General features: G+C 35.9%; 1 protein-coding gene across 3 annotated transcripts; it reads left to right on the forward strand.

Annotated features, from left to right (window-relative positions):
* The first annotated feature begins 2,204 nt into the window (after nucleotides 1-2,204).
* On the forward strand, nucleotides 2,205-27,121 carry ankib1a (ankyrin repeat and IBR domain containing 1a). 3 transcript variants are annotated; one of them, XM_042746072.1, is made up of 22 exons: nucleotides 2,206-2,438; nucleotides 3,715-3,935; nucleotides 4,895-5,173; nucleotides 7,914-8,214; nucleotides 8,442-8,624; nucleotides 10,109-10,226; nucleotides 10,943-11,148; nucleotides 11,259-11,347; nucleotides 12,092-12,236; nucleotides 12,555-12,715; nucleotides 15,638-15,726; nucleotides 15,865-15,995; nucleotides 17,325-17,459; nucleotides 17,729-17,815; nucleotides 17,918-17,984; nucleotides 18,118-18,263; nucleotides 18,381-18,559; nucleotides 19,138-19,189; nucleotides 19,392-19,466; nucleotides 22,158-22,278; nucleotides 22,399-22,442; nucleotides 23,594-27,121. In XM_042746072.1, exons 3-22 carry the CDS (start codon nucleotides 4,986-4,988, stop codon nucleotides 24,335-24,337), a joined length of 3,261 nt encoding a protein of 1,086 aa, XP_042602006.1. In that variant the 5' UTR covers nucleotides 2,206-2,438; nucleotides 3,715-3,935; nucleotides 4,895-4,985; the 3' UTR covers nucleotides 24,338-27,121. The 3 variants fall into 3 exon arrangements, with proteins under 3 accessions (XP_042602007.1, XP_042602006.1, XP_042602005.1); XM_042746071.1 differs by lacking the exon at nucleotides 3,715-3,935; XM_042746073.1 differs by lacking the exons at nucleotides 3,715-3,935; nucleotides 19,392-19,466 and having other exon boundaries at nucleotides 2,205-2,438.
* The last annotated feature ends 171 nt before the right edge of the window (nucleotides 27,122-27,292 follow it).

Raw genomic sequence — 27,292 nt, forward strand, 5'->3', positions numbered from 1 at the left:
GCAAAGCAGTCCTGCGCATTTTATTGATAATGCTCCTTTAATAATTTTAATGTGATATAGATGGATCAATTTAAGCAATTTGATTGAACTTCAATTGAACAAGACATTCCCAGCATCAAGGTCTTGCCCTGTCTTTGTTTTTGTTTTCCTAACAGGAGGCAAGCAAATAGACCAAAGGGTGTAACAGTTTTAATGCAGAAAATGTCTTAAATATCTAACAGTAACAACTTCTTATTTTATATGAAGGTCAAAATGTACACAAACCCTAAAGGAAGTAATCTAGCTGGAGCAGAAATGCTGTTGACAACGGATGACCTGTTTTGACCACTGCTTGAAATAGTACTGAAATCAAAGAGTGATCAAAAATATGCCCTAATTAAAGAACGCAGGCCTATAAAACTGCCTCCGTCTTTCATCAGAATCATTTGACAAATGCATAACATCGATTCAGTGCCATCTATCTAAATATCAAAATACCCAGATTGATTCAGATCATATTTCTTCAGAATCTACTAATCGCGCAATAACTCAAATTTACATGACGGAGTCGATATTATTCCTTTAGGTGGCGTAAACGCGTTACTTTTTTCGAAAAGATCACATCTGTGACCAAAATGTTCTTTGTGCTTGAATAATCTAAAGTTATTAAAGTGGTCATATGATGCGATTTCAATTTTCCCTTTCTCTATGGAGTGTTACAAGCTCTTGGTGCATGAAGAAGATCTGTAAAGTTGCAAAGACTAAAGTCTCAAATCCAAAGAGATATTCTTTATCAAAGTTAAGACTCGTCCACGCCCCCCTGAAACGGCTCGTTCTAACACGCCCCCACATGTCTATGATGTGGGAAGATTTGCATAACGTGGCCCAGATGTTCACTCAACGAAAGAAGGCGTACCTTTTATTCTCGTTGTAGTATTGTTGTTGCCTCTGCCATGTCGTATAGATGCTGTGTGTTTCAATGTGAAAGCGAAATTACTTTGTTTGGCCTTTCAAAAGAGGACGATATCCGCTTCGTCATGCCTGGAGCTGATCCATGCTGTTCGCTGAGGAAATACATCAACATTGCACTGTGGATCTCCATACCGGCTTTCACAGTGGACAAAGCGGAGTCCAGCCCAGGGTCGTCACATGAGGTTGCCGTAAGCCCAATGGATGCTCCTTCGTAGAATCCGCCGGCCGCACCGTTCTCAAGCCGCCCGCCTCCGCTCACTCAAGGCTGCGATGTGTGATGCTGTTTCGTTGAGAAAGCGAAACTACTTTGTTTGGCCTTCCAGAAGAGGACATGACTAGAAATCATGTTTATATCACTTTATAATGGGTTTTATGTTTATGTCTCGTCGCTCCGGCTGGAAAGGGCATCACAATATGTTAAGGGGCATAACATTTCCATCACACATTTGAGGTATTTGGCCAATCACAACGCACTGGATAGCTGGCCAATCAGAGCACACCTCGCTTTTCAGAATGATGAGCCTCATAAAAATCGACGTGTTTCAGAAAGTTGGGGGCATAGAGGAGAAACAATAATGTACAGTATGTGGAAAATAATGTGTTTCATGAACCTTAAACCGCATAAACACATTTCATTACACCAAATACACAAAAAATGTTCTTTTTAGCAACATCATATGACCCCTTTAATGTATTTTACACAGAGTTGTGAGATGTAAATATGAATGCAGACTGGGTTTCACGTGAACAACATATAAATACACCTACGACATAACATTTAAATGGTTTACTAATAATATTACGCATTAATAATATAGACTTAAATAAAGTTAAAAATAAATAAAATACTAAAGAAAAGAGATATTTAATAAATGGATTTATACAGAAAGGAATGAAAGACAAATAATACAGAATAAATTCAGGACTTTAATTTTAATTGTAAAAAATATTTTTAAAAAGTTATTTATTTTTATTTATTACTTTTAAGTTATTTATTTATGTATTTTTGCAAATGTGTACTCCCATAATTGTTTATTTTTTAAAAAAAGTAATAAAATTAAATTATTTATAACGCTACTGATATGACTCATGTAAGTGTATATGATGACGTTTTCAAATGTACAAGATACTGAGTGGACCTTGATATCATAGACATTATGTCTACGCTTGATATAAGATAATATTATCCTGTGCTTCATACTTCTCTGTAGGTGGCAGTGAGTGGCTCTTAGACTCTGTCCTTCATCTATCGTTAACACCGCGAAGGAGACGCAGATTCTTGTCCTATGAAATGAGAGCATGACCAGCAAACACAGGCACGAGCACCACCCCTATAATTATACAGTTCTTTATCATTTCTTTTTACAAAATCTCTGACATGATCGAAGGTCTGCCGTCCGATAACAATGTTGATCTAAGCTTTTGACAAGCCGCTTGTTGTGGTCATTTGATGTACGATTCATGGACACGTCCAAATCAGTGATGAGGTACGTGTGTGAATGTTTGTGTGTTGATCGCTCATGTCAACACGCCTCGGTGTCGAAATCTCCGCTTGACCAGGATAAATTACAGCTCTGCTTTATCAGACATGCGTTTGTTGGTAGATGGCTTTAATGCAAGGGGTCTGTCAGTCAAAGACCGGTTTTGATGAACTGAACTGATGATGCAGATTAGCTGTCAGCACATCCTTGAAAAACTCAATTCTTTGTGTCTGTTAGTATATTATAAGTAGCTGCTCTTTTTCGAAACCATTACGTAATCTGTAAACAACGTGTGTAATGTGTTTAATGAGTTTAGCTTGTCACCATGTTGACTTTTTGTTTATTGTTAAAGGGGTAGTTCTCTCAAAGAGAAGATTGTGTCATCGTTTACTCGCCCTCACGCTGTTGCAAACCCGCATGACTTTCTTTCTTCTGAAGAACACAAAAGTAGATGTTTTACAGCATGTTAGACATGTCACCATTCGCTTTTGGTAAATATGCAGTGGGTCACACTTAACTACTGTCTACTAACATTATATACATACTACTAGAGTATGGATTTTGGTTTGTAACTACTTGTTGTTCTGGAAAATCCCCACAAGTCTGAGGTATGGATTGCTTTTAGGAGTAAGGATAGGGTTAAGATTAAGGGTTACAGTTTTGGGATTACGGTTAAGTGTAACTACAAATGTTAATTTAATGAGAGTCCTTTAAATGTAATAACCATGAACCAACATGTATGTATACTATGATAAGTGTATACATAGTAGTTAAAGCCATCTGATATAAAGCGTAACCGTGCAATGAAGGTGAATATTCTCTGAGACTGTCAGTCCTTTACATGTTTCATTTTGTCTTCCAAAAATAATAATAGTAAAGGTTTGGTACTGTAACTTTAAATGTCAGGTTACTGCATGCTGTTCTTGTCAGCCATGGCAATAAATTAGCCTGGAGTTTCAGACATTGTTAAAAGTGAAAACGGCAGTATTGTTTGAAAAAGGCCTGCATTGTTTGAAAGTAGCCCACTGTCTGTAAAATAAATGCAAATGGAGTTAATGGACACACAGTATGTTTAATGATTGAGCTCTAGTGTGGGGGAAGCTTGTGGAACAGACACGTTTCCCTCTCTTTGTGTGCCTGCCAAGTGCTGCTCTTAATTCATCTGTTCTGCATTCTCAGACGTCCCACCTGAAAATGAGCCGTTTGACCACAAGCCCAAAGTGTGTTTATAAAGATCCTTCTGAGTTCTAAAATGTGCTTTGTTTCTGATGTATCTCCACAGACATTTTTGTTGAATGCTAGTGAGAAGTTAAATGACGTGGAAAAGAACAACAGAGCAGACGGAATGACCTAAAAAACCGGGTCGAACGCCCAGCTCCCACTCACTCGTGCCCGATCAGTGCACCTGCTGCCGCCCTCTACTCTCCCACAACCCTCTCGAGCTGATTTATTAGAGCATGCATACTGGATTGTTTTGCTGATAAAACGTTGTAGATCCCTCAGGTCATGTAACCTTTTAAAAAGGTTTCTTTTTCAGTGTACTCATACTTTTTTTTTTATCAAAAAGAGGCACAGCCATTTTATCTGATGTAAATGTTTAGAAAAAAAGGGTAACGATAAGATCAGATTGTTATTTGCACAATGTGGTCATATGCAAATTAGCATTTTGTGAATCAGACTGGTTTTGTTACGCTAGGGATTTCCATAAGATATTTATGCGAGTTGAATAGTAGCTTGTTTATTTTTCGCACAGTAGCTGCGTATGAGTTATATATTCAAATCTGAACTATATAATTATTTACTGTTTACATGTTTGTGTTGCTTTTCCACTGTTCTTCTATGTCAACATATGCTAGATGGACGTATTTGACCATTGCAATCATGCTTGGCATCTTTTGCAGTGTCTTGCATATGACACAGCTTTTTAAAAACTCAAAAGTTACATTTTTAAAAAATGCTCCTCAAGACTTTCATACAATCCTAAGTCTCGTTGGACTGTTTCAATGGTCCCAACTAAGCCATCTGTTGGTTGAGTTCACAGAAATGTGTAAACAAGTGCAAACCCAGCAGTCGATTTCATTGATCAACTGTGTCACCTGTCAAGAAATGTTCAGACTTTATAGATTAGGTTCAGAGTCCAGAAATATTATTGATGGATCTGATCTGTCTTATTTTTGTGCAAGATATTTAGCTTTTCCATTTGAAAATGCTTGTGGTAACTTTACACTTCAGGTCTAAGCCTAACACTATTTTTGAGTCAAGCTTTGAGGTGAAGGTAATGGACTAGTGATGGGTGTAGAGATTATATATCACATTAGGAGCAAAACCTGATATTCTGGTGTAAAATTTTTAAATAAAGATTGCAATATGGTGCTGTTGATTTTCCACATTGATTTTACATTCCGTGATGTAACAGTGAATAACAGATTCCAGACAATGTGATCGTGTTAATGTGTTTACAGGACTTGTGGTATGCGGCCCATCCACTCTCACGCTGGCTGAGTGCTGAAAACTTAATGTGGGCCGCTCTGCGGCTCCCACTACATTCCTGCCATGGGGAATACCGCCACCAAGTTTCGTAAAGCACTTATCAGTGGAGACGAAGTCCTGGCTTGCCAGCTTTATGAGAGCAATCCCCAATTTAAAGAGGCTCTGGAGCCCAACGCATCTTATGGGGAGCCCTATCAACACAACACACCCCTGCACTACGCCTCACGCCATGCCATGACACGCCTCATCAGGTAGGAACCTACTGTATGTGTCATGGCAAAACATATGAACACATTTCATTTTAATATGTATCCTGACAATGAAAGGTATAATTGTTAGACTTTTATCGATGTAATGGGAAAATCCAAAAAGCACAGCAACATTTGTAGAGGTTTGTTGCTTCAGAGAGAACAAAAACACTTTATTCTTTCTCATGTTGGCCCCTAACAGACAGGACCTAAAGCAAATATGCATGGAATGGGAGGCTTATGTGGAGCCCGAGGTGTTTTTGTGCGATGCAAGGTTATTTTTGCATGGCTGTTGAATTCCATTGCTTGGTATTTGAGTCAAGACCACTTGCAGCCATAAAGCCAACTCTGACTTAGTGAAGTTAATGCACCCCTCTGAGAAAATGGTTGGTAATTACTATCTAGGACAGCTGGCTACTGAGGACTCTCTGTCCCTCCTCTTTCCTTTTCACGTTCCTCTTTTCATTTTACAGCATGTTGGAGCACATTACTAGTAACCTCAATGATTTCACAGCCTGATTGCTTCTCATTCTGATGCATCCAGTTTATTGTAAAAGGCAGAATATAAGTTGATCTGTATAGTTTGTTATATCTCTACCTCTGCCCATAATTTCTAGCCCACATTGCAGCTTATTCTAGTGTAATGGACAGAAAAAGAGCATCTGGTTGACATTTAAAAGTGACCTACATGTAAAGTGTTCTACTGTACTGTTTATATGCAGATTTACAGACCATACCACAAAAAATATGCTTGAACTGAAAGTTTGTGCAGCACAGAGGGTTGTTTCCAGGCAGACTTTACCTCGAAGTTGCTTAAAAGCAGCCAGTTAAATTAAAGGTTGCAAGGTCAAAAAATGCTATTCTACATGTGTCCTAGCTGAAAACAAAGATGTTGACAAAACTACAAACATCCTAGCTAGAACCACCACCCAAAGTGTAACGGCCAGTTTGAAGTAGTTATGTATTTAAAAGCTAATACAAGAGTTCTGTATTTTGTAACTGGACTTAAACAGCCTGTCAGTCTAGACTACACCCAGAATTTTTGAGGCCAAATGCCACATCCTCTGGCATCTGGCCTAACGTATGTGTACCCTTTGTGTGGTCTTGTTTTTATAATGATCACACTTAAATTAGCTAGCATACAGCAGAACAAAGCACAAGATGTCTTTTGCCTGTTTGTCTACACATTATCCTTGGATGTTGGTGTCATTCCACCTCAAATGCTTGGCTTTGCATTTCATGATGTCGTTACAGCATTGTTGGACTAATGTTCTATTGTTGCAACTCAGTAGATTTAACAGTCGCGTAGTTAACAGGTGTCCGTGTCAATTTCGTGGTAGTTCAACCAGTCTTTCTGGCCTCCCAGGTACAGCTCTAATACTGGGAGTTAGAGCTGTTGTTTTCTGTTGCAGCAACTAATAAACTCAGATTGCCAGATTCACATCACAGACTTCCCAGAACAACTCGCTGAGTCATTTCCACTAAAAGGCATTAAAGCCTGCTGAATGCAATCACTAAATTCACTCTTAAAGCTTACAAGGTTGTACAATTCTCTGAGTCCATTCTATGGTGTATTTGAAACCTTTTATCAATTACTTTGAAGCTCCCACAATTAATCGCCTGAAATGATATTAGTCTTCTTAATTACCTCCAGGCAGGGAGACACTGAGGGCACCGATGTCATCATGACAGTTTCATTGTTAATATTGTTATGATCCTAATGCACTCTGTTATGAAATTTTGAGATGGTAGATGCCACCACTAGCTCTTCTTTATTGCTTGAAGCAATAACTCTGAGAAGAAGACGAAGGTCGTCTTTAAATACTACCTGGGGTGTTTTATAGAGGCTTATAAAATCGATATATAAGACACTTCTGGTCATGGATACTGATTGGGCAATACAACATGGAGTAACCTGCAAAGTGTTAACAGTTATGGTGCAAAACTCCTTTTCATTGCTTGGCACCCTTAAGGCTCTGAGCATACACAATCAACCAGTGTTGACAACAGGATGTCATTCTATTCAACTCATTGTACAACGCAGATATCAGCTATTTCCTGTGAATGTACTTCTGATTCCTTTGCTATTGTTGGTAAATTAATAGAAGAATAACAGTGCGGTAAATGGTAAAAATTTGTTTTTGTTTTTCTTCCGGATTTTTGCAACAAACCAGTGTGTTTATGATTATAAATTAAATAAAGATAATACATAGTTATAATAATATATTAAAATAGAATGATAACAAATACCCGTTTGCAATATCAAGCCATATATTGGACTGTTTTTGTACAGCTAAAATAACTGGAAGCCTCACACATTCAAGTTACATTTGTATGTGCCTGCCTTAGTTTTTCAGGCCTTAAAAAGTCAGGAGATCTAATAAAATCTTAATCCCTGAAATGGTCTATAGTTCATATAATTCTTTTTAATTATGATCAACTGATTTCAGGAGATGCTACTTTTGTGTAGTTTGTATAAGCTATAGTGATGGCTGATTTTTAAATGATTTGTTCTTTTTAGCCTATTGTTTTCAATGAACAAGATGAAGCTGTATACAGATCAGTCTAAATGATTCATTAAAGAATCAAGTCTGAATCAAAATGATTTGCACAAAATGGATATGTAAAAAACCTACACTGTTAAGCTGCAGGTTTATTTTTTGTATTTACTGTTTATGTTTTGCTGTTGTAATTTGTATTCTTAAATGTAATTCTGATTTACAGTCGAGTTCCTTTCTTGCAGGTCTTTCCTTTTTTCCAAAGATGGCAACCCCAACAAGTGCAACGTTCACAATGAGACTGCGTTGCACCTGCTGTGCATGGGCCCGCAGATCCTGCTGAGTGAGGGGGCGCTGCAGCCGCGGATCAGCCGCCCCCAGGAGGATGAACAGAAGCGGGCTGAGTGCCTCCAGATGATCCTGCAGTGGACCGGAGCCAAGCTGGACCAGGGCGAGTATGAGAGAGCCAATGTCAATGCCACTGACAACAAAAAGAGCACCTGCCTGCACTACGCGGCAGCGGCTGGCATGAAGAACTGTGTTGAGGTAACAAGATTGTTTTTTTTCTTATGTAGTTCAGGCCTTGAGTATGTATTAATTGTATTTTCAGTTGATTTAATGCAAAGCCTCAGTTCAGATTCAGCTCTGTTAGACTGTTTAGTATGTGGCCAACTCCATGACCATGCAAGATTACTCTTCTGGTTTCACAGTAGGACTCTAGGATTGATTACTCAGTGAAGCCACTAACTAAGGGTTAGTCTTGTGTTTTACAGTTGTTAGTGAAGAACAATGCAGATTTGTTCGTGGAGAATGAGGACAGGGAGACGCCTTGTGACTGTGCGGAGAAACGGCATCACAAGGAGCTGGCGCTCAGTCTGGAGTCTCAGATGGTTTTTTCTCAGGATGCTGGAGCTCAGGAGATAGAAGCAGAGTATGCTGCTCTTGACCGACGAGAGGTATGGCTGTGTTAAAAACTGGTTTCTGAATTTAGATGTTTTAGCATTTATTTTTTATACATTAGTAAGTTTAGGATCAATAAGATTATTTATATATATATAAATAACATACAGTGTATAAACAACATACAGTGCCTCTAAGTGCTGTTTGAAATATTCTTCTAAAATTAGCATTTTTGTCTATGTGTAGGTTCAGTAATTTCAAATGATGAGAAATGGTAATTTTGTAAGAAATTTACAGACGGCACTTAGAGGCTTTTGCATCTAAACTCTTCATTTTTTTTTTTTTTTTGAAAGAAAGAAATAACATTTTTATTCAGCAGAGATGCATTATATTGCTCCAAGGGGACAGGAAATACATTTATAATGTTACAAAAGAATTTCATTTCAAAGAAGAGATTACTGAAAAAAAGGTGTATTACAGTTTTCATTTTATATACATATAACAGTACCATTCATATATGTGAAGCTGGACCACAAAACCAGTCATAAGGGTCAATTTTTCGAAATTGAGATTTAAACATAATCTGAAACTGAATAAATAAGCTTTCCATTGATGTATTGTTTGTTAGGATAGGATAGAATATTTGGCAGAGATACAGCTATTTGAAAATCTGAAATCTGAGGGTGCAGATCTAAATATTGAGAAAATTGCCTTTAAAGTTGTCCAAATTAAATTCTTAGCAATGTATATTACTACTAAAAAATTATGTTTTAATATATTTACAGTAGTAAATTTACAAAATATCTTAATGGAACATGATCTTTACTTAATATCATAATGATTTTTGGCATAAAAGAAAAATGGATAATTTTGACCCATACAATGTATTTTTGGCTGTTGCTACAAATATATTTGTATATATATTCATATATATATATATATATATATATATATATATATATATATATATATATATATATATATATATATATATATATATATATATATATATACTGTATTTAAAATATATTAATGTATAAATAATATATCTTCCTGTGCAAGGTTTTCTCAACAAATAGTGATTTATACAGTTATTTGCAATTTATGTAATAGCATATCTTGTAATTTACTTAAATATATTGTTATATTTTTTCTTGTTAAATTTGTTAATCAATTTATAGCCCAAAATATAACATAGGCAGAAGTTTGCAGGCCTACAAACGGAGAAACTAACTAACCGTTATTTCATTAGTCATAGCTGTGTGCTGAGGAAGTGAGCTCAAGATAAATCATAACTTGGTAACGTACTGTCAAAGGATAGGGCACCAGTTGAAAGAGGATAGACCCAACTGCCAGCAGCAGACTCATGATTGCTTCGTTTTGCTGCTCCAGACAGGCTGAGCAATATAGAATCTTAAAAGGAAAAGCTTTATTAGTTCTCTTTCCATCACTTCTCCTCTTACACCCTCTTTCCATTACACTTTTCATCTTTAGCCCTCTCTCTCCCAAACTTGTCATTCTCTCTTCTTTTTCTCTCCAGCCATATGAAGGATTGAATCTGCAAGACCTGCGTCGGTTGAAAGACATGTTGATAGTGGAGACGGCGGATATGCTGCAGGCTCCTCTCTTCACGGCTGAGGCCCTGCTACGAGCTCATGGTATGAATTTACTGCAGCAAACAATTTCACTCAGCCAATGATATTACTGGGTTTATATGCTACAATATATATATATATATTTTTTTTTACAATAATTGGCATCACAAGTGAACCCTGAGGTAGTTAGGTAAAATCTTTAAGATTTTGTGAACACAAATAAAAAGCCTCTGACTTAATAGTCTTACTGTGCTCAAATACTTTGGAGTATGTGCTGTATGTATAAGTATCATCTGATCCCTTTACCATAGTTTTGCTGCAGTACGTATTTGTAAAACATTAGAGATGAAAAGGTAATATATCGCAAAGGGCTGTCACTGTGCCAGCTGATCCATTTGATCAATTAAAGAAATATGCCATTTTTGGCCAATATCCAGGAGCCTTCATTCTTCAAGATATTACAAGCAAAAGGGTTTGGCTCGTCTTCATTACTGGGCACACAAGAACATTCCATGCTTAAGCTTTACTGAAGCATTTGGCACCAATTTCACATTTAACATTCAGAGATGAAAGGTGGATTCAGTATTTTTGAAAAGTAAAATGGCTAAATGCGGAATTCTCTTGGAATATTATATAAATGGCAACTGTTGCATGTCCTAAACAGGCGCTATACGACCAGATTCCAGTTCCAAGCAACTTGTCTGTACACACTTTTTTGGTAATGTTGAGAAACACTGTGTTAGAGGAACATATTTATGTCTGTACGTTTTGCTGAGCAGACTGGGACAGGGAAAAACTCCTAGAAGACTGGATGTCTAATGCGGAGGACTGCTGCCAGCGCTCCGGTGTTCAGATGCCAACTCCCCCACCAAGTGGCTACAATGCTTGGGACACTCTGCCTTCTCCTAGAACCCCGAGAACAACTCGCTCCTCTGTCTCCTCCCCTGATGAGATCAGCCTGTCTCCTACTGATGGCCTTGCCCTGGTTAGATTAATCGCCATGCATGACGTTATGATCCACATTCTTTATCATTCAGTGCACAAAAACTGAAAAGAATATTGACAGTCTGTTCAATGTTTCTTATGCCCATGTAGTGTGGGATTTGCATGTGCAGCATATCTGTGTTTGAGGACCCTGTGGATATGTCATGTGGGCACGAGTTCTGCAGGGCATGCTGGGAAGGGTAAGGAATGAAATATAAGTTTTGTTTAATGCTCAAGATCTGATCATATAAGATATTTTCTTAATAATGCATTGATTACAGATAACTACTTAAACTACCAAGTTTGTTGTCAGTAAGATTTTTTTTAAATACATACATTAATTCATCAATTTGATTACATTCAAAATTAAATAAACATGGATGTTGTCAGCTTTTTAATCAGCAAAAAATCCTGAACAAAATATATTTTGCTTTCTGCAAAATCTTTTGTAGCACAACCTGTTTTCAGAAATGTTTCTTGAGTGCAAATTCAGCATATTAGAATGATTTCTGAAGGACCATGTGACACTGAAGACTGGAGTAATGATGCTGAAAATTCAACGTTGCTATCACCAGAATAAATTACATTTAAAATATTAAAATAGCATCTAGAAAAGTTGTTTTCAACTATAACAATATTTCACAAATATTACTGTTTTTTTATCAAATGAATGTGGCCTTGGTAAGCATAAGAAATTGCAAAAACTCTAAACTGTTAAGTGGTAGTGTATGTGCTGGAATATTTTATAAACATAATAATTATAAACGTGCAATGCGGTGATGAGTAGTTCTTTCCCTCAAAGAAAACCCTTTTTTTTTGCATCAAAGATGGTATTTTTTAAATCTGTGGATAAAATGAATATTTTGTATATAAAAACACTATATGGCAGGTTGTTTATGATCCATGTATTCACAGTCTTTGAACACTGTTTGTCTGGATGTCAGGTTTTTGAATCTGAAGATACAAGAAGGGGAAGCACATAACATCTTTTGCCCTGCTTACGACTGCTTCCAGCTGGTTCCTGTGGAGGTCATTGAAAGTGTTGTCTCCAGAGAGATGGATAAGCGCTATCTGCAGTTTGACATAAAGGTACAATTGCAGCTCACAAAGCACCAGAAACCATTTCAAAGCTGCCATTTTATTTTTCTTATCATAGACTGTCTGACGTTGGCTTTGAATCAAATGCTGACAGCATCCTGCTGTTGGTTGAGTTTATGCCAGTGTTTGTTTGAGCAAAAAAAGCTTTTGTAAATACACATGCTCAGAAGTCAAATGTTTGATTGTTGGGTAAATATCACGTCGATTTGATTTGGATGATTTATAGATTAAAATCGGTTTTGGATATTGGGTCATTTACGTCATCCAAAACAAAGAGGAAGGTTAAACACATTTCTTTTCCCTCACCAGGCTTTTGTGGATAATAACCCTGCCATTCACTGGTGCCCCATAGCCAGATGTGAAAGAGCCGTACGACTGACTAGACCAGGCCCTGGAGCCTCTGACCCTCTGAGCTTCCCCTTGCTTAAAGCCCCCGCTGTAGACTGTGGCAAAGGCCATCTCTTCTGCTGGTATGTTAACCAGCTGTTTCCTTTATTTACACTCTCAGAAGAAAAGGTGCAAAGCTGTGTCTGGGGTGGTATCGTACGGTACAAAAGCTAAAAAGTACATCTCAAAACCTCTAAACTATACGTATTAGTACTAAAAAAAATAGCTTATAAACATATTTTTAAAGATCCCTGTGAGGTTTTTTTTTTTTTTTTTAAGTTTTGACAGTATTTTAATATCAGTTGAACACATTTCTTCTTTTTCCCTTGCATTACTATAATATGTCTTTGCATTTTTTAGAAATTTTAAGTTCCTATTATTCTTTTTGTTGATTTGATTCTCATTACTGTAATACAATAATTTATTTCTGCAAAATGCAGTAAACACTTAAAAACAAAATAATTTAAGATATATATGTGTGTGTGTGTGTGTGTATATATATATATATATATTATATATATATATATATATATATATATATATATATATATATATATATATATATAATAAAATATATGATGCATGTATGATGATTGAAATACACGCAAATGGCCTTAAAGGGTTAGTTCATCCATAAATGAAAATTAGGCTGCGTTTTACTCACCCCCGAGGCATCCTAGGTGTATATGACTTTCATCTTTCAGACGAATCCAGTCAGAGTTATTTTAAAAATTGTCTTTGATCTTTCAAGCTCAATCATGCCACTCAGTGGGTGATGCATTGCTTCAGTCCAAAAGAAGTTAAATAAAAAGCGTACATCCATAAAATAAAAGTCTCACATGGCTCCAGGGGGTGAACAAAGGCCTCCTGTAGTGACTCGATGCGAGTTCCAAGGGAATTACGTATGAAATATAATGATATATTTTTTTTTACAAAAACACATCGATTCACTACAGGAGGCCTTTGTTCACCCCCTGGAGCTGTGTGAGACTTTTTTTTTTTTTATGGATGGGCGCTTTTTATATAAAATCTTTTGGACTGAAGCAATGCAACACCTGCTGACTGCAATGACAGAGCTTGAAAGATCAAAGACAATTTTTAATATAACTCCGACTGGATTCATCTAAAAGATGAAAGTCATATACACCTAGGATGCCTCGGGGTGAGTAAAACGCAGCCTAATTTTCATTTTTGGGTGAACTAACCCTATAAGTTGTTTCCTAAATAAACTGCAAAAAGATTGTTTTCTGAAACATCATGGACGGAATGGTCCTGAGAGCGCTGCACGAGCTCGCGGTGCCATCTGCAGGACAGTTCAAAGTGTTCAAATAATAGTAGAATCAGCGCTGAAGTGTTACTCGACCTGGTGACTTTTTATGAATGGGGGTGAGAATTTGAGATTGCTAGTGCTGTCATAAAATTCACAATGGTTGTGATGTAATTATATAATAGGCTGTAGTCTGACATGCTACATGTCTGCTGTAAAGGCCCGTTCACACCAAGAAGGAAAACTATAAAGATAACTAAAAAGTCAAAGATATTAGCATCCACACCAGCAAACAATATCATCTGTTTATTCTAAGTGCATGCCTGTCTGCCGCTTTAAATTCCGAGCTTGTTATAGCATGATGGATTCTGATTGGCTGTCAGTGTTTTGACAGAACTATATCTTTATAGTTATCTTAATAGTCCTTGGTGTGAACGGGCCTTTACAGTTATGTTTTTAGTTTCGATTCACTGTTAGTGCTAGCTGCGCTTGGTTTGAGATGCTTTAATTTGCATTTGGGAACTCAACATTCATCTTTTGAAACATTAATAAATCTGTTGTTGTTTACAAAGAGAAGTTTCAGTGTCACATAATCCTTTAGAAATCATTCTAATATACAGATTTGCTGCTCAAGAAACATTTCTCATTATTAGAAATGTTAAAAACAGTTTTGCTGCTTAATATTTTTGTGGAAACAATGATACCACTCAAACATTTGTATAAGATTTAAAAAAAGAGAGAGAAATTAATAATTTTATGAAAGTGATAAAAAGTGAGTGAAAGCATTTAAAATTATTTTTTATTTAATAAATGCATTAACAAATTTAATTAATATATTTGATTAATGCAAATAAATGCTGTTTATTAAACTTTATATTTATCAAAAATAAAGTGTATCACCATTTTCACACAAAATATGAAGCAGCAAAAATTTCATTCAACATTGATAATAATCAAAAATATTTCTTGAGAGACAAATAAATTGTAGTGATTTCTAAAAGATCATGTGACACTGAAAACTGGAGTAATGATGAAGAATTAAAACTGATTTTTAACTTTATTTTGATCAAATAAATTCAGCCTTGATTAGTAGAAGATATTTATTTCAAAATCATTAATATTTGTTACGTTTCCAAACTTTTGGCATGCACTTTAATAATAATAACAATTCTATATACTTTACTATAATATATTATAGTACTTTATTATATAATATATTATATTCTTAACATGATTATTAAATGCTAATAGATATTAAATGACAATAGTATGTATTATTACAATATAAGATATATCTTTTAATGTGCTAAAATATATTTTAGGCGTTGCTTGGGGCTTGGTCATATTTTCCTTCTATTTCATGTGCCTGATGTATGTGTGTGTGTATATGTGTGTGTGTATATGTATATATATATATATATATATATATATATATATATATATATATATATATATATATATATATATATATAAACAAAATACTTTAAAAGTAAATAAAAGCAATTTAATGAATGCATAATATAATGCATAATATAATGCTGTACTTTTTCCCCAAAACCTTAACAGCCCTAAAAATGACTATTTTTGTTAAAATATAATATATTGTTTCTTTTGATTATGATGGGATAATCTGGCACAATCATGTACCCGAGAGGTTCATGAGATCGCCATCTTAACGTTCATCCTGGAAAATCCCATCAAAGCACTATTCATGTTTATCTCTCGGGCTTCTTCTCAGGGAGTGTCTTGGTGATGCTCATGAACCTTGTGACTGTGAGACATGGAAGATGTGGCTGCAGAAAGTGTCTGAAATGAAGCCTGAAGAATGTAGGAGCTCCAGACTTTTCAGTCTGCACCTTTACTTAATATATGCACCTTCACCTGTACCTTTATTTCATGGATGTTCAAGATATACAACTTGCTGCTATAGCTTTTAATATTGAGCTCCTCTCTGTCTCTGAACAGTGGCTGGTGTGAGTGAAGCCTATGAAGATGCTGCCAACTGCCTGTGGCTACTCACCAACTCTAAACCTTGTGCCAACTGCAAATCCCCCATCCAGAAAAATGAAGGCTGCAATCACATGCAGTGCGCAAAGGTCAGTACAGAATTGCGTATGTGGACAAAAAAGACAGTCATTCAAATGTCTGCCCACTAAATTGTGACTGTCTGATGATTATCAGCTGATACTTTGTGGACTAATGAGGTCAAATGTCGGAAAATGTATTCAATCTGTGAAGAAGTTGTTAATCACATATGTATGGCACATTTATTAAGGACCAATATTTAGCTCCAGGAACATTTTTACCCTCTGAGGGACTTTGTTTTTAACCATAAAAAACCAAGCATGCCATCCATTAATGTTAAAAACATCAATTTAATCAATTAATTGAAAGGAAATAAAGTATAATAAAGATCTAAATATTTTTATAAATAGATTTTACTTGTAGTTTTGTGTTATTCAGTACAGCAGCAAGATAGCGATATATTTTAATACAATTTCTCAATTAATGTTAAGTAAATTGCATTTTAAACACAATATGACCAGCTATCTTATTTATAAGAAATAGTAATGTTATAAGAAATATCAGCACTGTTAGAAAACTGCTTGTCCAATCAAATTAAAGGAAAATATAATTAGTAAAATAAATTCAAAAAATGTTTTTTCCAATGATCAAATTTGGCAATTTTTTAGAGCATTTTAATTCTATCCTAAAGGAAACTCAACAGAGTGAAAAGATTCAACTGATGCTTTTTGAGATGCTGTTGTACTCCTGTCATAATATGCTTGTCCACGTGTGCAGGCATTAAGTGAGCATTTACATACTATTTGTTCCATAATGTACAATATAATGTGAAGCCGCCATTATAAAATCTCTTACAGACTTTATATGAGTGTGTTTGTATGTGTTTGACCCTGACACAAGATGCATGTGTGATTCAAAGCGACCCTTTGACGTCAGAGGCAGGTGTTTGAACAAAGGCAGGGTGGAGGCCATAACCTCACTCTTCTTTTCTTAACGAAGGCTTAACTAAGGCTTTGAGTGACAGGCACAGGGCAGGGGGAAGGGGAAGCTATTCGCACCAGCAGCACGTGGAGGAAAGGCAATGTCACACGCTCACAAAAACAAATGTTGAATGCTCACTCATGCCTAGGTGGCTATATAAATATAAAGGGTCTTGTACCACCTGCTCCATGGTCGTACACTCTTTTCGTTGATTAGTAATATGCATGCCGATTGGAATTTCTTGCTGGTTTATGTTATTGGTAAAAAGGAAGGGAACACAGTTGGAATGTATGAGAGCAGTTGGAATTGATTGTATAATTCAAAACAACTTCTAAATCAACTTTATAGCTCCTTAGTGCTTGCATATGTATTTGATAAGTTCTGGTTTGCTCTCTTTTCTCATCTGGATCTCTTTGCAGTGCAAGTATGATTTCTGCTGGATTTGTCTTGAGGAATGGAAGAAACACAGCTCCTCTACCGGAGGATATTATCGCTGCACGCGCTACGAGGTCATCCAACAGGTGGAGGAACAGTCCAAGGAGATGACTGTGGAGGTACTCACTCCTAAAATAAGTTTACACACACATGGCAGCCAGTCAAGAAATGCATTTACTTGGATCTTTTGTGATTTGTTTGTGCACTACAATGAATGGTGCTAGTGAAGAAAAGGCTCAGCACTTCACAATTACTTTCCAGGCTCATATTTCTCATGTGTAAAAAGTAACAAAACAGGTTCTGTGCTTTTGTTCCGAGTTTGCATGTTCTCATGAGCTTGAATTTCCATCATGAAGTTACTCTTGCTTTTATGATTGTGTCCTTGCAGGCAGAAAACAAGCACAAGAGTTTTCAGGAACTTGACTGTTTTATGCATTATTACACACGATACAAGAATCATGAACACAGTTACCAGGTAGGAATATTTATGTAATGAATGTCTTCAAAACGTTCCAGTTGAGTGATTGCCTCACTATTTGCTGACAGCCATTCATCAAAGGTGCTTCTTTTAAATTAGTTAGAAGAACGACTCCTGAAAACAGCCAAAGAAAAGATGGAGCAACTAAGCAAAGCTTTCATTGGAAGTGAGTGGAACATAATTTACATTTACTATTGTACATGACTTTAGTTTTAAGTGTGATATAGCATGTTCTTGAAAACTGGTGTATTTTAAATAATATAAATATGTAAAAATGTCAATATTTCTGTTTCTTCAAGGGGAAGAGGCCCCACCTGACACCACTTTCATTGAGGATGGTGTGCATGAACTTCTCAAGACCAGACGCATCCTTAAGTGCTCTTATCCGTATAGTTTCTTCTTGGAGCCCAAAAGCACAAAGAAAGAAATATTTGAACTTATGCAGGTAGTGAGATTGATATCTATTCACCACTTAAGAGAACCAACGCAGTGTGATTTGTTTCCATTGAATCTTTTCTTGCACAATATGCTGATGTGTTTAATCTTTCTCCAACATACACAGACTGATTTAGAGATGGTCACCGAAGACCTTGCTCAGAAGGTGAACAGGCCTTACCTCCGCACCCCTCGCCATAAGATCATCAGTGCCACGTATCTGGTGCAGCAGAAGAGACGAGAGTTCTTGGCCTCTGTGGCTCGAGGTGTCGCCCCAAATGATTCTCCCGAGGCTCCCCGCCGCAGGTAAATCCTTGTGCTGCTATTTATACCATTTTTGCTAGTGTACTAGTACTGAATAATAGTATACATTTTCAATATGCACCATATAAAAACAAAACCATGAATTTCAGTACCATGGCAAGTATCATAGTATTACCATCTAATACATCACTGTGCCATGGTACTACTGTAGCATTTTTTGTACCATGGTAATACCATCAATGATACAAACGATAATTTTTTTTCTCTGTTGTCAACAAAAGAGAAACTGTAAGATCTCCCTGCAGTTTTCTGCTGAAATATGAGCTGTGGTTTAATGTTTGACAGCAAATAAATTAATACATCCATAAGTATTAAATAAAATAAATATATTGCTATCATTAAATGGTATATTAAATAGTATTAGTGCTATAGTAAAGTATTTGTTTTTATAAAAAAAAAAAAATTAAAAAACAACTTATTGTATGGTCAAGTTGCATCTCATTGAAGAATGCTATGATGGTATTATAATACTTTAATATTACTTTGGTACCATGTTCAAAATATATTATACTAACAGAAATAAAACCCTTCAGCCACAGTACTTTTTTCCTCTTTTGCAGTTTTGCTGGTGGGACGTGGGATTGGGAGTATCTGGGATTTGCCTCTCCTGAGGTATTACTGCATTACTGCTCCTGTGTTTACATTTTTTTTGTTTTAACTTACCTCTGCTATTGCAAAGCTCACCCAGCCAGAGCTGTAGCTCAATAGACTGTTAATGCCCTCTGACTCTCTGCGATGTCCTTGTAATAATGTAGGAGAGTTGTGTGTTGTTGTAAAGTAGTAGCAGTCACTGAATCTCATTCTGTGTCCAAAGATGGTGAGGAATCACCCAGTACGGGGATCAAATGCACAGCGAGAGAGCAGTTACAATGCAGGAGGCCAGCCGCAGGTACTGCTGAAGACAAAATAACAAAACATTCTTTAGTTAACAATTCTTACATCACAAAATTTGGTGCAGCATCAATTTTATAGTCATTCATATGTCCAGTATGACGTAATATATGATGCTGTAAAAATAAATGTAATCTGGTGTTTAGCTGTTAAAGCTGGTCATCTCCTGGAATATTCCAGATAAAGGACTATGCCGTTACTCAGCCTAAATGCTTAAATAAACCAGAATTCCTGTCCTGTGGTCAACTTCACCGTTCTTGAAATGTGGACACTGTTGTAGGTTGCTTTGTCATACATTCAGTTTGCCTCTGCATTCAGTCTTTCTAACAATTACAAAATTATTTTAATATTAGCTTTTTAATATATATATTTTTTCTTAATTTTTAATGCCTAAATACAGTGGCCTCAAAAAGGATTTGGACACTCAATCATTCTTAAAAAGTATGAATTCTATTGCAACAGATAATTACATGTTAAACTAAGAGTAATCTGCAAAAAATGGTGCTAAACATATTTTCTCAAAACTAACATCAGCCTTCTAAACTGTTTTTTTTTCAGTGACTTTTAAAAAAAATGAATCAGGTTGTCAGTCTTGAGCCACCAGTGTAGTTCATTGTATTAACCATATACTACTACATTTGAACTAAAGCGTTACAGAAAATCCAGAAAATATCCAAATACTTAAAGTATGTAGTTAATTAAGCTCAAAAGGGAAATGTATATAAATAATTACAATTAATTATGATTAATTACAATTATTTATATGAGCTGCCAGTAGTAACTGTAGCAGAATTAAATTGCCATCAACTAATCTGTTCGTCCAGCGAACATTTAGCAAAAATTTCATATAAACTCTAAGAAAGGATATTTTCGTGGCCACAGAAAATACTTTCATACTTTCATAATTAATGCATTAGAGCATGTAGCAAAATCAGAATCGTAAAGGGAAATTAGTTTTTTAAGGCAGAATCAGAAACTCATGTAATTTGTGCACAAGAGTTTTATTAACTAAACACTAACGCAAACTAGTGTAACAAACAAACATACATACAATCACTCATATAAGGGAAAGGGCAAATGAGATGGATGATACCATCAGGAAAACCAGAGAATGAAGCTATGAAAAGAGTCAGTTAACCACCCGAGTAAAACCATCAGCGCCGTTTATAACGGGGTCTATAGCTTATACTAAACCTGTTTTGTTTAGTTAAATGTATAAGACTTGCATTTCCTTGGCCTGGAATGCGCGTCTGGATGCAATGTCTTGATGGTTTGGAGGTTCGGTGGGGTAGGAGTCGCGATCATGTTGTTCCGGTTTTGAAGAGTGATGAATTCCAAAGATGTCCTGACTCGATGGTGATTGGGAGTTTCTTCCCAGGGGAAAGTGAAAAAAACTAAGAGAGATGTAAGCTGAGCTCCTAAGATCTTTGGTGAATGGAAAGTCAAGGCACGGGGGCCTGGTGCAGACTTGGCGGGTTCAAGGGAATTCTAGCTCATCCTCCTCATCCCCTTAGGATCTAAAAGAAATGCAGACTGAAGGCGGGTCACTGAGGTGAGGCCTTTAAGGTCTAAGAAGGTTCACGCCTCTCAGGATGGGCTTGTCCAATGAGAAAGGCTGAAATCCCAAGCGGGAGGTTGGAACTAATGAAGAGTTTACAACCTTTTGTGTGAAAGCATGGCAATTTGCAAAATGGAACTCGAGTAGGGGTTCAAGAGAAGAATCTTCAAGATTCTTAGAATACTTATATATTGCTTATGTACCAACATATAATATACACTCTCATTTAAATCATCAGAAGACGAATTCAAAGATACTATACATGGTAAGATTACATATAGGTAAAATTACATGAAGTTCTGTCACAAGCATGCATAAAACAGTATGCAAGACAAAAAGACAATGTACAAGAACAGTAACAACATACACAATGACCTGAAGTATATGTGTGTTCATTCAAAGAAAGGATTTTCTATGAATTAATTAGAAAAAAATAAATTTTTATAGCAGTATGTTTCAGAGAGAACTTAGTAGGAGGAAGATCCTCTCCACATGGCGCTTTTCCACTGCATGGTACGGCTCGGTTCGGCTCGGTACTTTTGGGTCGTAAAAGTTATCTGGTCTGGCTGAGGTGTCGTGGTTGCCATGGTAACCAGGGGTCTGGAGTCGTTAGCAGACATCCTGGCACATAGTATGTTTAGAGGGGTCTGTGATCATTTGTTAATCTAATGAATAACTGATTTGTTAAATCAAATGAAAAATTATGTGTCTGACTGGTCCAAATGCAAGTAGTTACGATTTTTATTATTATTATTATTATTATAAAACAATTTAAAAAAACTTATTTTTGTGGAGTGTTTTGCTTGAAAAGTGTTTTAAAATAAAACTGTGGTTAGACATTTTGTTATATAATTACAAGAAATTAATTTTAAGTGTGACTTGAGTGTCCAAATATATTGTAGGGTCACTGTATTTTATTTTAATCCATATTAGTATTAAGGATTAGAGATGCAAGATACTGTTAATAATCATTTCATTAACTCTTTTATTCACTGCTTGTAATATTGAAGTTAATCAGTATTCTTGTGAGAGTCTGTCCGTTTTTTTATGGATCTGTCCATCACTTAATTACTGCTCCTTGACAAAAATCATGTATTTTTGTAATTAAACTGAGGTTGATGATTACTGCAGGAATACTCAGATTTCCAGTACAGACGGAGACACAGGCAGAGGCGTAGAGGAGACCTTCTCAGACTGCACAGCCTCCGCAGTAACACCCCTGAACCACATGACTCCAGTGACAGCACTTTAGGTAAAGCTCCTGACAGAGACAGTGACCCCACATAAAGTTAGGATAGACATAACTGAAAGAGCTGCTTTATGTTGGTGTTACAGAGTTTGACATTTCTGTATGTCTAATTTGTGTCTACAGAAACACATGAGGGAGGCAATACACACAGGCATGGGATCTCCACGGTGAATATGCTGTTTATATCTAAAGATTTTCTCAATTAAACAATTGATCGCATTCAAAATAAAATTTTATGTTTAAATACTATATACGTGTGTACTGTGTATATTTATGTATATATAAATACACACACATATATGTATATATTTAAAAAATATTTGATGTATATATTTATAATTGTATATAATTTATATTATATATAAATAGAAATATTTTATATATAAATTTAACATTTTCCTTAATATATACATGTATGTATGTGTATTTATATATACATAATACATATACACAGTACACACGTATAGGATTTAAGCAGAAACTTTTATTTCGAATGTGATTAATTGTGATTAATCGTTTTGCAGGCCTAAACCTGATGCAGGTTTTTCCACAATTATTTGTTTTGGTCATATTTTTTTATTTTGAATAAAATTATTTAGTTACTATTTCATATTTTCATTTTTGTCAAATTTACTATAAAATGGCAACTAAATTTAGTCAACGAAATTGCTAAATTAAACAAAATATTTCATACATTTTCATAAACCAGAAAATATTATATATGCAAATTAAACATGAGACAACATTTAAAAACATACACTGCCATTGAAATTTTGGGGGTTGGTAGGATTTTTTGAATGTTTTTGAGAAAAAGTCTCACTAGTGCCACATTCATTTGATCAAAAGCACGGTAAGACAGTATTGTGAAATTTTACTACAATTTAAATAATTGTTTTCTATTTGAATATGTTTTAAAATGTATCTTATTCCTGTGAAGGCAAAGCTGAATTTTCAGTAATCATTACTTCGGTCTTTAGTGTCACATGATCCTCCAGAAATCATTCTAGCATGCTGAAACATTTCTTATCATTGTTAAAAACAGTTGTGCTGCCTAATATTTTTGTGGAAACTGTGATGCATTTTTTTTTTCAGAATTATTTGATAAACTGAAGGTTTAAAAAAGTAGCATTTATTTGAAATAGAAATCCTTAGTAACATAGTGACATGTCTTGATGTCATTTTTTAAATGCATCCTTGCTGAATAAAAGTAATAATTTCTTTAAAAAAATCTTACTGACCCCACACATTTGAATGATATAGTAGCTCAAAAATGAGTCAAAGAGCATATATTGAGAATTTGAACCTTTTTATCCCTCAGGCACTTGGGTCTCTGGATGAAGATGACCCCAATATTTTGTTGGCTATTCAGCTGTCCCTACAGGAGTCCGGGCTGGCCTTGGACCCCGAGCCTCAGGATGTGCTCAGTAACGATGCCTCTGTAGGTGCCAGTGGTTCCTCTCTGCCCTCTAGACTGGATTCTGCGCCCCATACTACAGATCCCCCCCGAGCTTCCATGAGCAGCTCTGAGCTTCTGGAGCTGGGAGACAGCCTTATGAGACTGGGCAACATTACCAGCCACTATACACCCTTTAATATGAGTTCCTACCCTGATGCCTTGGGTAACGCCTTCACCCCTAGTGACCCAGACTGCCTGGACCCTTCCACCAATGCCAATCTGCTTGGCAACATTATGGCCTGGTTCCACGATATGAATCCACAGAGCATTGCACTGATTCCCTCAGCCACCTCAGATGCCAGTCCCGAGCTACCCCTTTTTGACGAGGGACAATCTGCCAAAGCCCAGGACGAGGAGAATGAGGTGGGGAGTCCTGAGCAGGGTTCCCTATCGCTAATGAAAGAGAGCGCAGACGTGTTGCCATCGCAGCTTTTGGAGCTAGAATGTGTGGATGATGCACAACCTCCTAAAGCAGAGCCAGATTTGGAGGTTTCGGGCGGCAGTGTAGATGTCACTAGCGCAGTTTGTCCAAAGAGCAGTACTGATCAGGATCCACAGGTAACCGACCACTCCTCAGAGTGGGAGGAAGAAGTGCACCTAGTGTGAGGAAAAAGTGTGATTATGTTTACCAACTGAGTGCTCTTATCGTGCCAAAACACTAAATAAAAGCAGAATTGCTTGTTCAGAAATGGAGAAGAGTGAACCAGGTGCATTGGGGTTAGACGTGACTGGTCTTGGTTGTGTGTTGCACTGCGTCTGGTGAAAAAAACAAGAAATTGTGAAAGCAGATGAGAGAAGCGTGGGTCTCATTCACCAACCATATTTGTGTGTGTATGAATGTTTTTGCACAGAAATCATAATTCATTAATATCTTAGCACTACGATTTTTGTCTACATTAAACATAATATCTAGAACCAACTAAAACTTTATGTATGTATGTAAAGATCAGTCCTTGTGGCCTTAGGGACATGAAATGGTTTAAGCCGAAAAGTTCATATGGAATTGGAAATTTGAACAGTTGAGTGATCCAAAAATAATTTAGCATTAGAAAAATGACACACATTTTAGATCTGCAATAGGTTCTGCATAAAAATGTGTTGTTAGGTCTATATAAAAGGTCTTTATTTTGTATTTAAAAGCAATTATATGGAGATGGTTAGGGCACTAATTATGCTAATTGCTAACTTTAGGGACGTTTATGTAGAATACTCTGGATTCCTTAACATTAGAAAGACAGTAAGAGCAAATTTACATGCCTACCTGTTGAGAATAATCAGTAGGAAATTTTGTGTAAGAACCATTTCTGTGCACATAAGAACACGGTTATAAGTGAATGTTGCAAAGTATTAAACTCACATCGAAATGGAAGTAGCGGCAGGTATTTTATTCCATATTGTGGTGTACATCTGAGTGAAATGGATGTTTAGAAAAGAAAAAAATGTTAGGTGGCGACTTGGTTATATCCAGTGCTGTGTTGATTGCAGTCGATTGTAAGAAAGAGGCGGGGTTTATGCAAGCTAAATGATTGGAGAAATGAACATGCATCATCACAGGGAAGTGTGTCATTTTCATTGGAAGATCCACTTGGTTAAAGGATTACAAGGTTTTAGTTTCAAGCTGAACAAGGCCACTTTGGCCATTTCTAGAAATCTTGCTGTGGGTGCCATGAGAGAAAGCTCCATCTGTATTAGATTGGAAAGTCATTCTTTTAAGTTCAAATGAATGGAAATTAAATGGATGAATTTTTGACATCGTTGTATCTTTCTGAAAAGAAAAAGGAATGTTTACGTGCAGAAGAAAATACATGAAAGCATCAATCCAATGTTTCTTGGCTCTTACAGTGACAGTAAAACAGTGTGAAGCCACCGTTAAGACCTGTTTTGTTTTTAATTCTGCAGTACTCCTATTTAGCAATGCCAATTTATTGCTTTATTTAAAAACAGTAATGTTCTTTTTGTTTAATTTGTCACATTTAATGCAAGTGCAGATTGCACAATACACATTTCATGTTAAAAATAAGGAGTGTTTTGAAATCTTCAAACTGTTCTTCTTCCTGCAGAAGACCATGTTTGCTTCCAAAAGGTTACACTTCATGTAAATTTACACTCCTGAAAATGTGAGGGCATTTATTACCTTATCTATTGTGACTACTACACACAATACCTCTGATTATCCTGTGTTGTGTATTTCATCTGGCCTCATGAATAATGCATAAAGACACTTCACAGGTCTTCTGAAGCAATAGAGAGATAACAACAGTGCGTTTGTGTGCCGAACTATGTATGTCATATTACATAGAAAGTCATTCTCTTTAACAACAAAAACAGTTATTTTGTCTCTTATTTTATGTACGGTATACGAGTCCAAATTAATCATCTGTTTATGAATTATCAAACCTTTGCAGAAGGCCAATCACATCTCTCACTGACAAAACGTACTGTGCAGTAACCAAGAGGCTTTTCAAGGAATTTTCTAGGTTAAATACAATTTAAGATTTACGGACAGCGTCTGTGGCATGCTATCGGTTATCACATCATCGCTGAGTTTGTAAAACAAAAGCAATGTCTTTAAAATGTAACTCCAACACTGTTGATAGATCTTAAAATGTATTTAAACCAGAATATTTATATTACTGATACATAATTGCTGGAAGGTTTTAGATGTGGGGAAGAGATTTTTTCCCCCTTTTTTTCTTTCATTTACTGTGCTAATCAGTGTGCCTTGTTTGTACTTTTTCTTATTTATATACACGTTGCCTGATTTTGCTAGTGTTTGCTGTGTCAATCAAAATACAATCAACCTTACATATTCACGAATTGCTAAAAATTCAATTTCTATATTCACTTGCCAAAAAGTATGTTTCTTTTTTCAGATTGAATAGTTTTTGGTTCATGTTGACAACAGCCTCACATTTTGTATTACACTGAACAGGTTGCCATGTTTTGATTGTCTTTTATGACTGTACAATTAGAAAGGTCTGTGGCCCTAGAGAGGTGTCTTTTATTGACATTATGATATAAGGGCAAAAGAAAGACTAGATGTAGATTTGGTGATTATAGTTGGTGTATTTAGGTTTGTTTGTTTCTCTGTTCTTTTTTCCAGAAAACTTTAACTGAAAGTGATGGCCAGTTTTTACAAATTTGATATTTGATTAAATCATCTTGTGTAGTAATGACCAGTTTTTACACCCCACCCCCCACACACAACTTTTATGGTGTTGGTATTTTATCTTTTTCTTTTTTTTTTTTGAGGAAACATGACCATTAACATTGCATTGTCATTTGCACTTTCATAGACTATACTTGATACATTCCCAGTTTGTATGATGTGTAGCCAATAAACAGAAAGAATTGGTAAGGGTTTGCGCGGATTAAAAAGTTTAAAGTGCAGTCCTGTGTCATTGTGGTTCTTGAAAAATCTAATGCAACAAACATGCTTTTTTTTTTTTTTTTTTTTTTTTAATGACGTGAAATCCAGTTGAACATTTTTTCTTGACGGATTTGTTGACTTATTTTAGTTTTAATTTTTTTTTTTTTTTTTGTAAAATATACAGGAACCAT

Source organism: Cyprinus carpio, chromosome B19, assembly GCF_018340385.1.
Source record: "Cyprinus carpio isolate SPL01 chromosome B19, ASM1834038v1, whole genome shotgun sequence".
Lineage (NCBI taxonomy): Eukaryota > Metazoa > Chordata > Actinopteri > Cypriniformes > Cyprinidae > Cyprinus > Cyprinus carpio.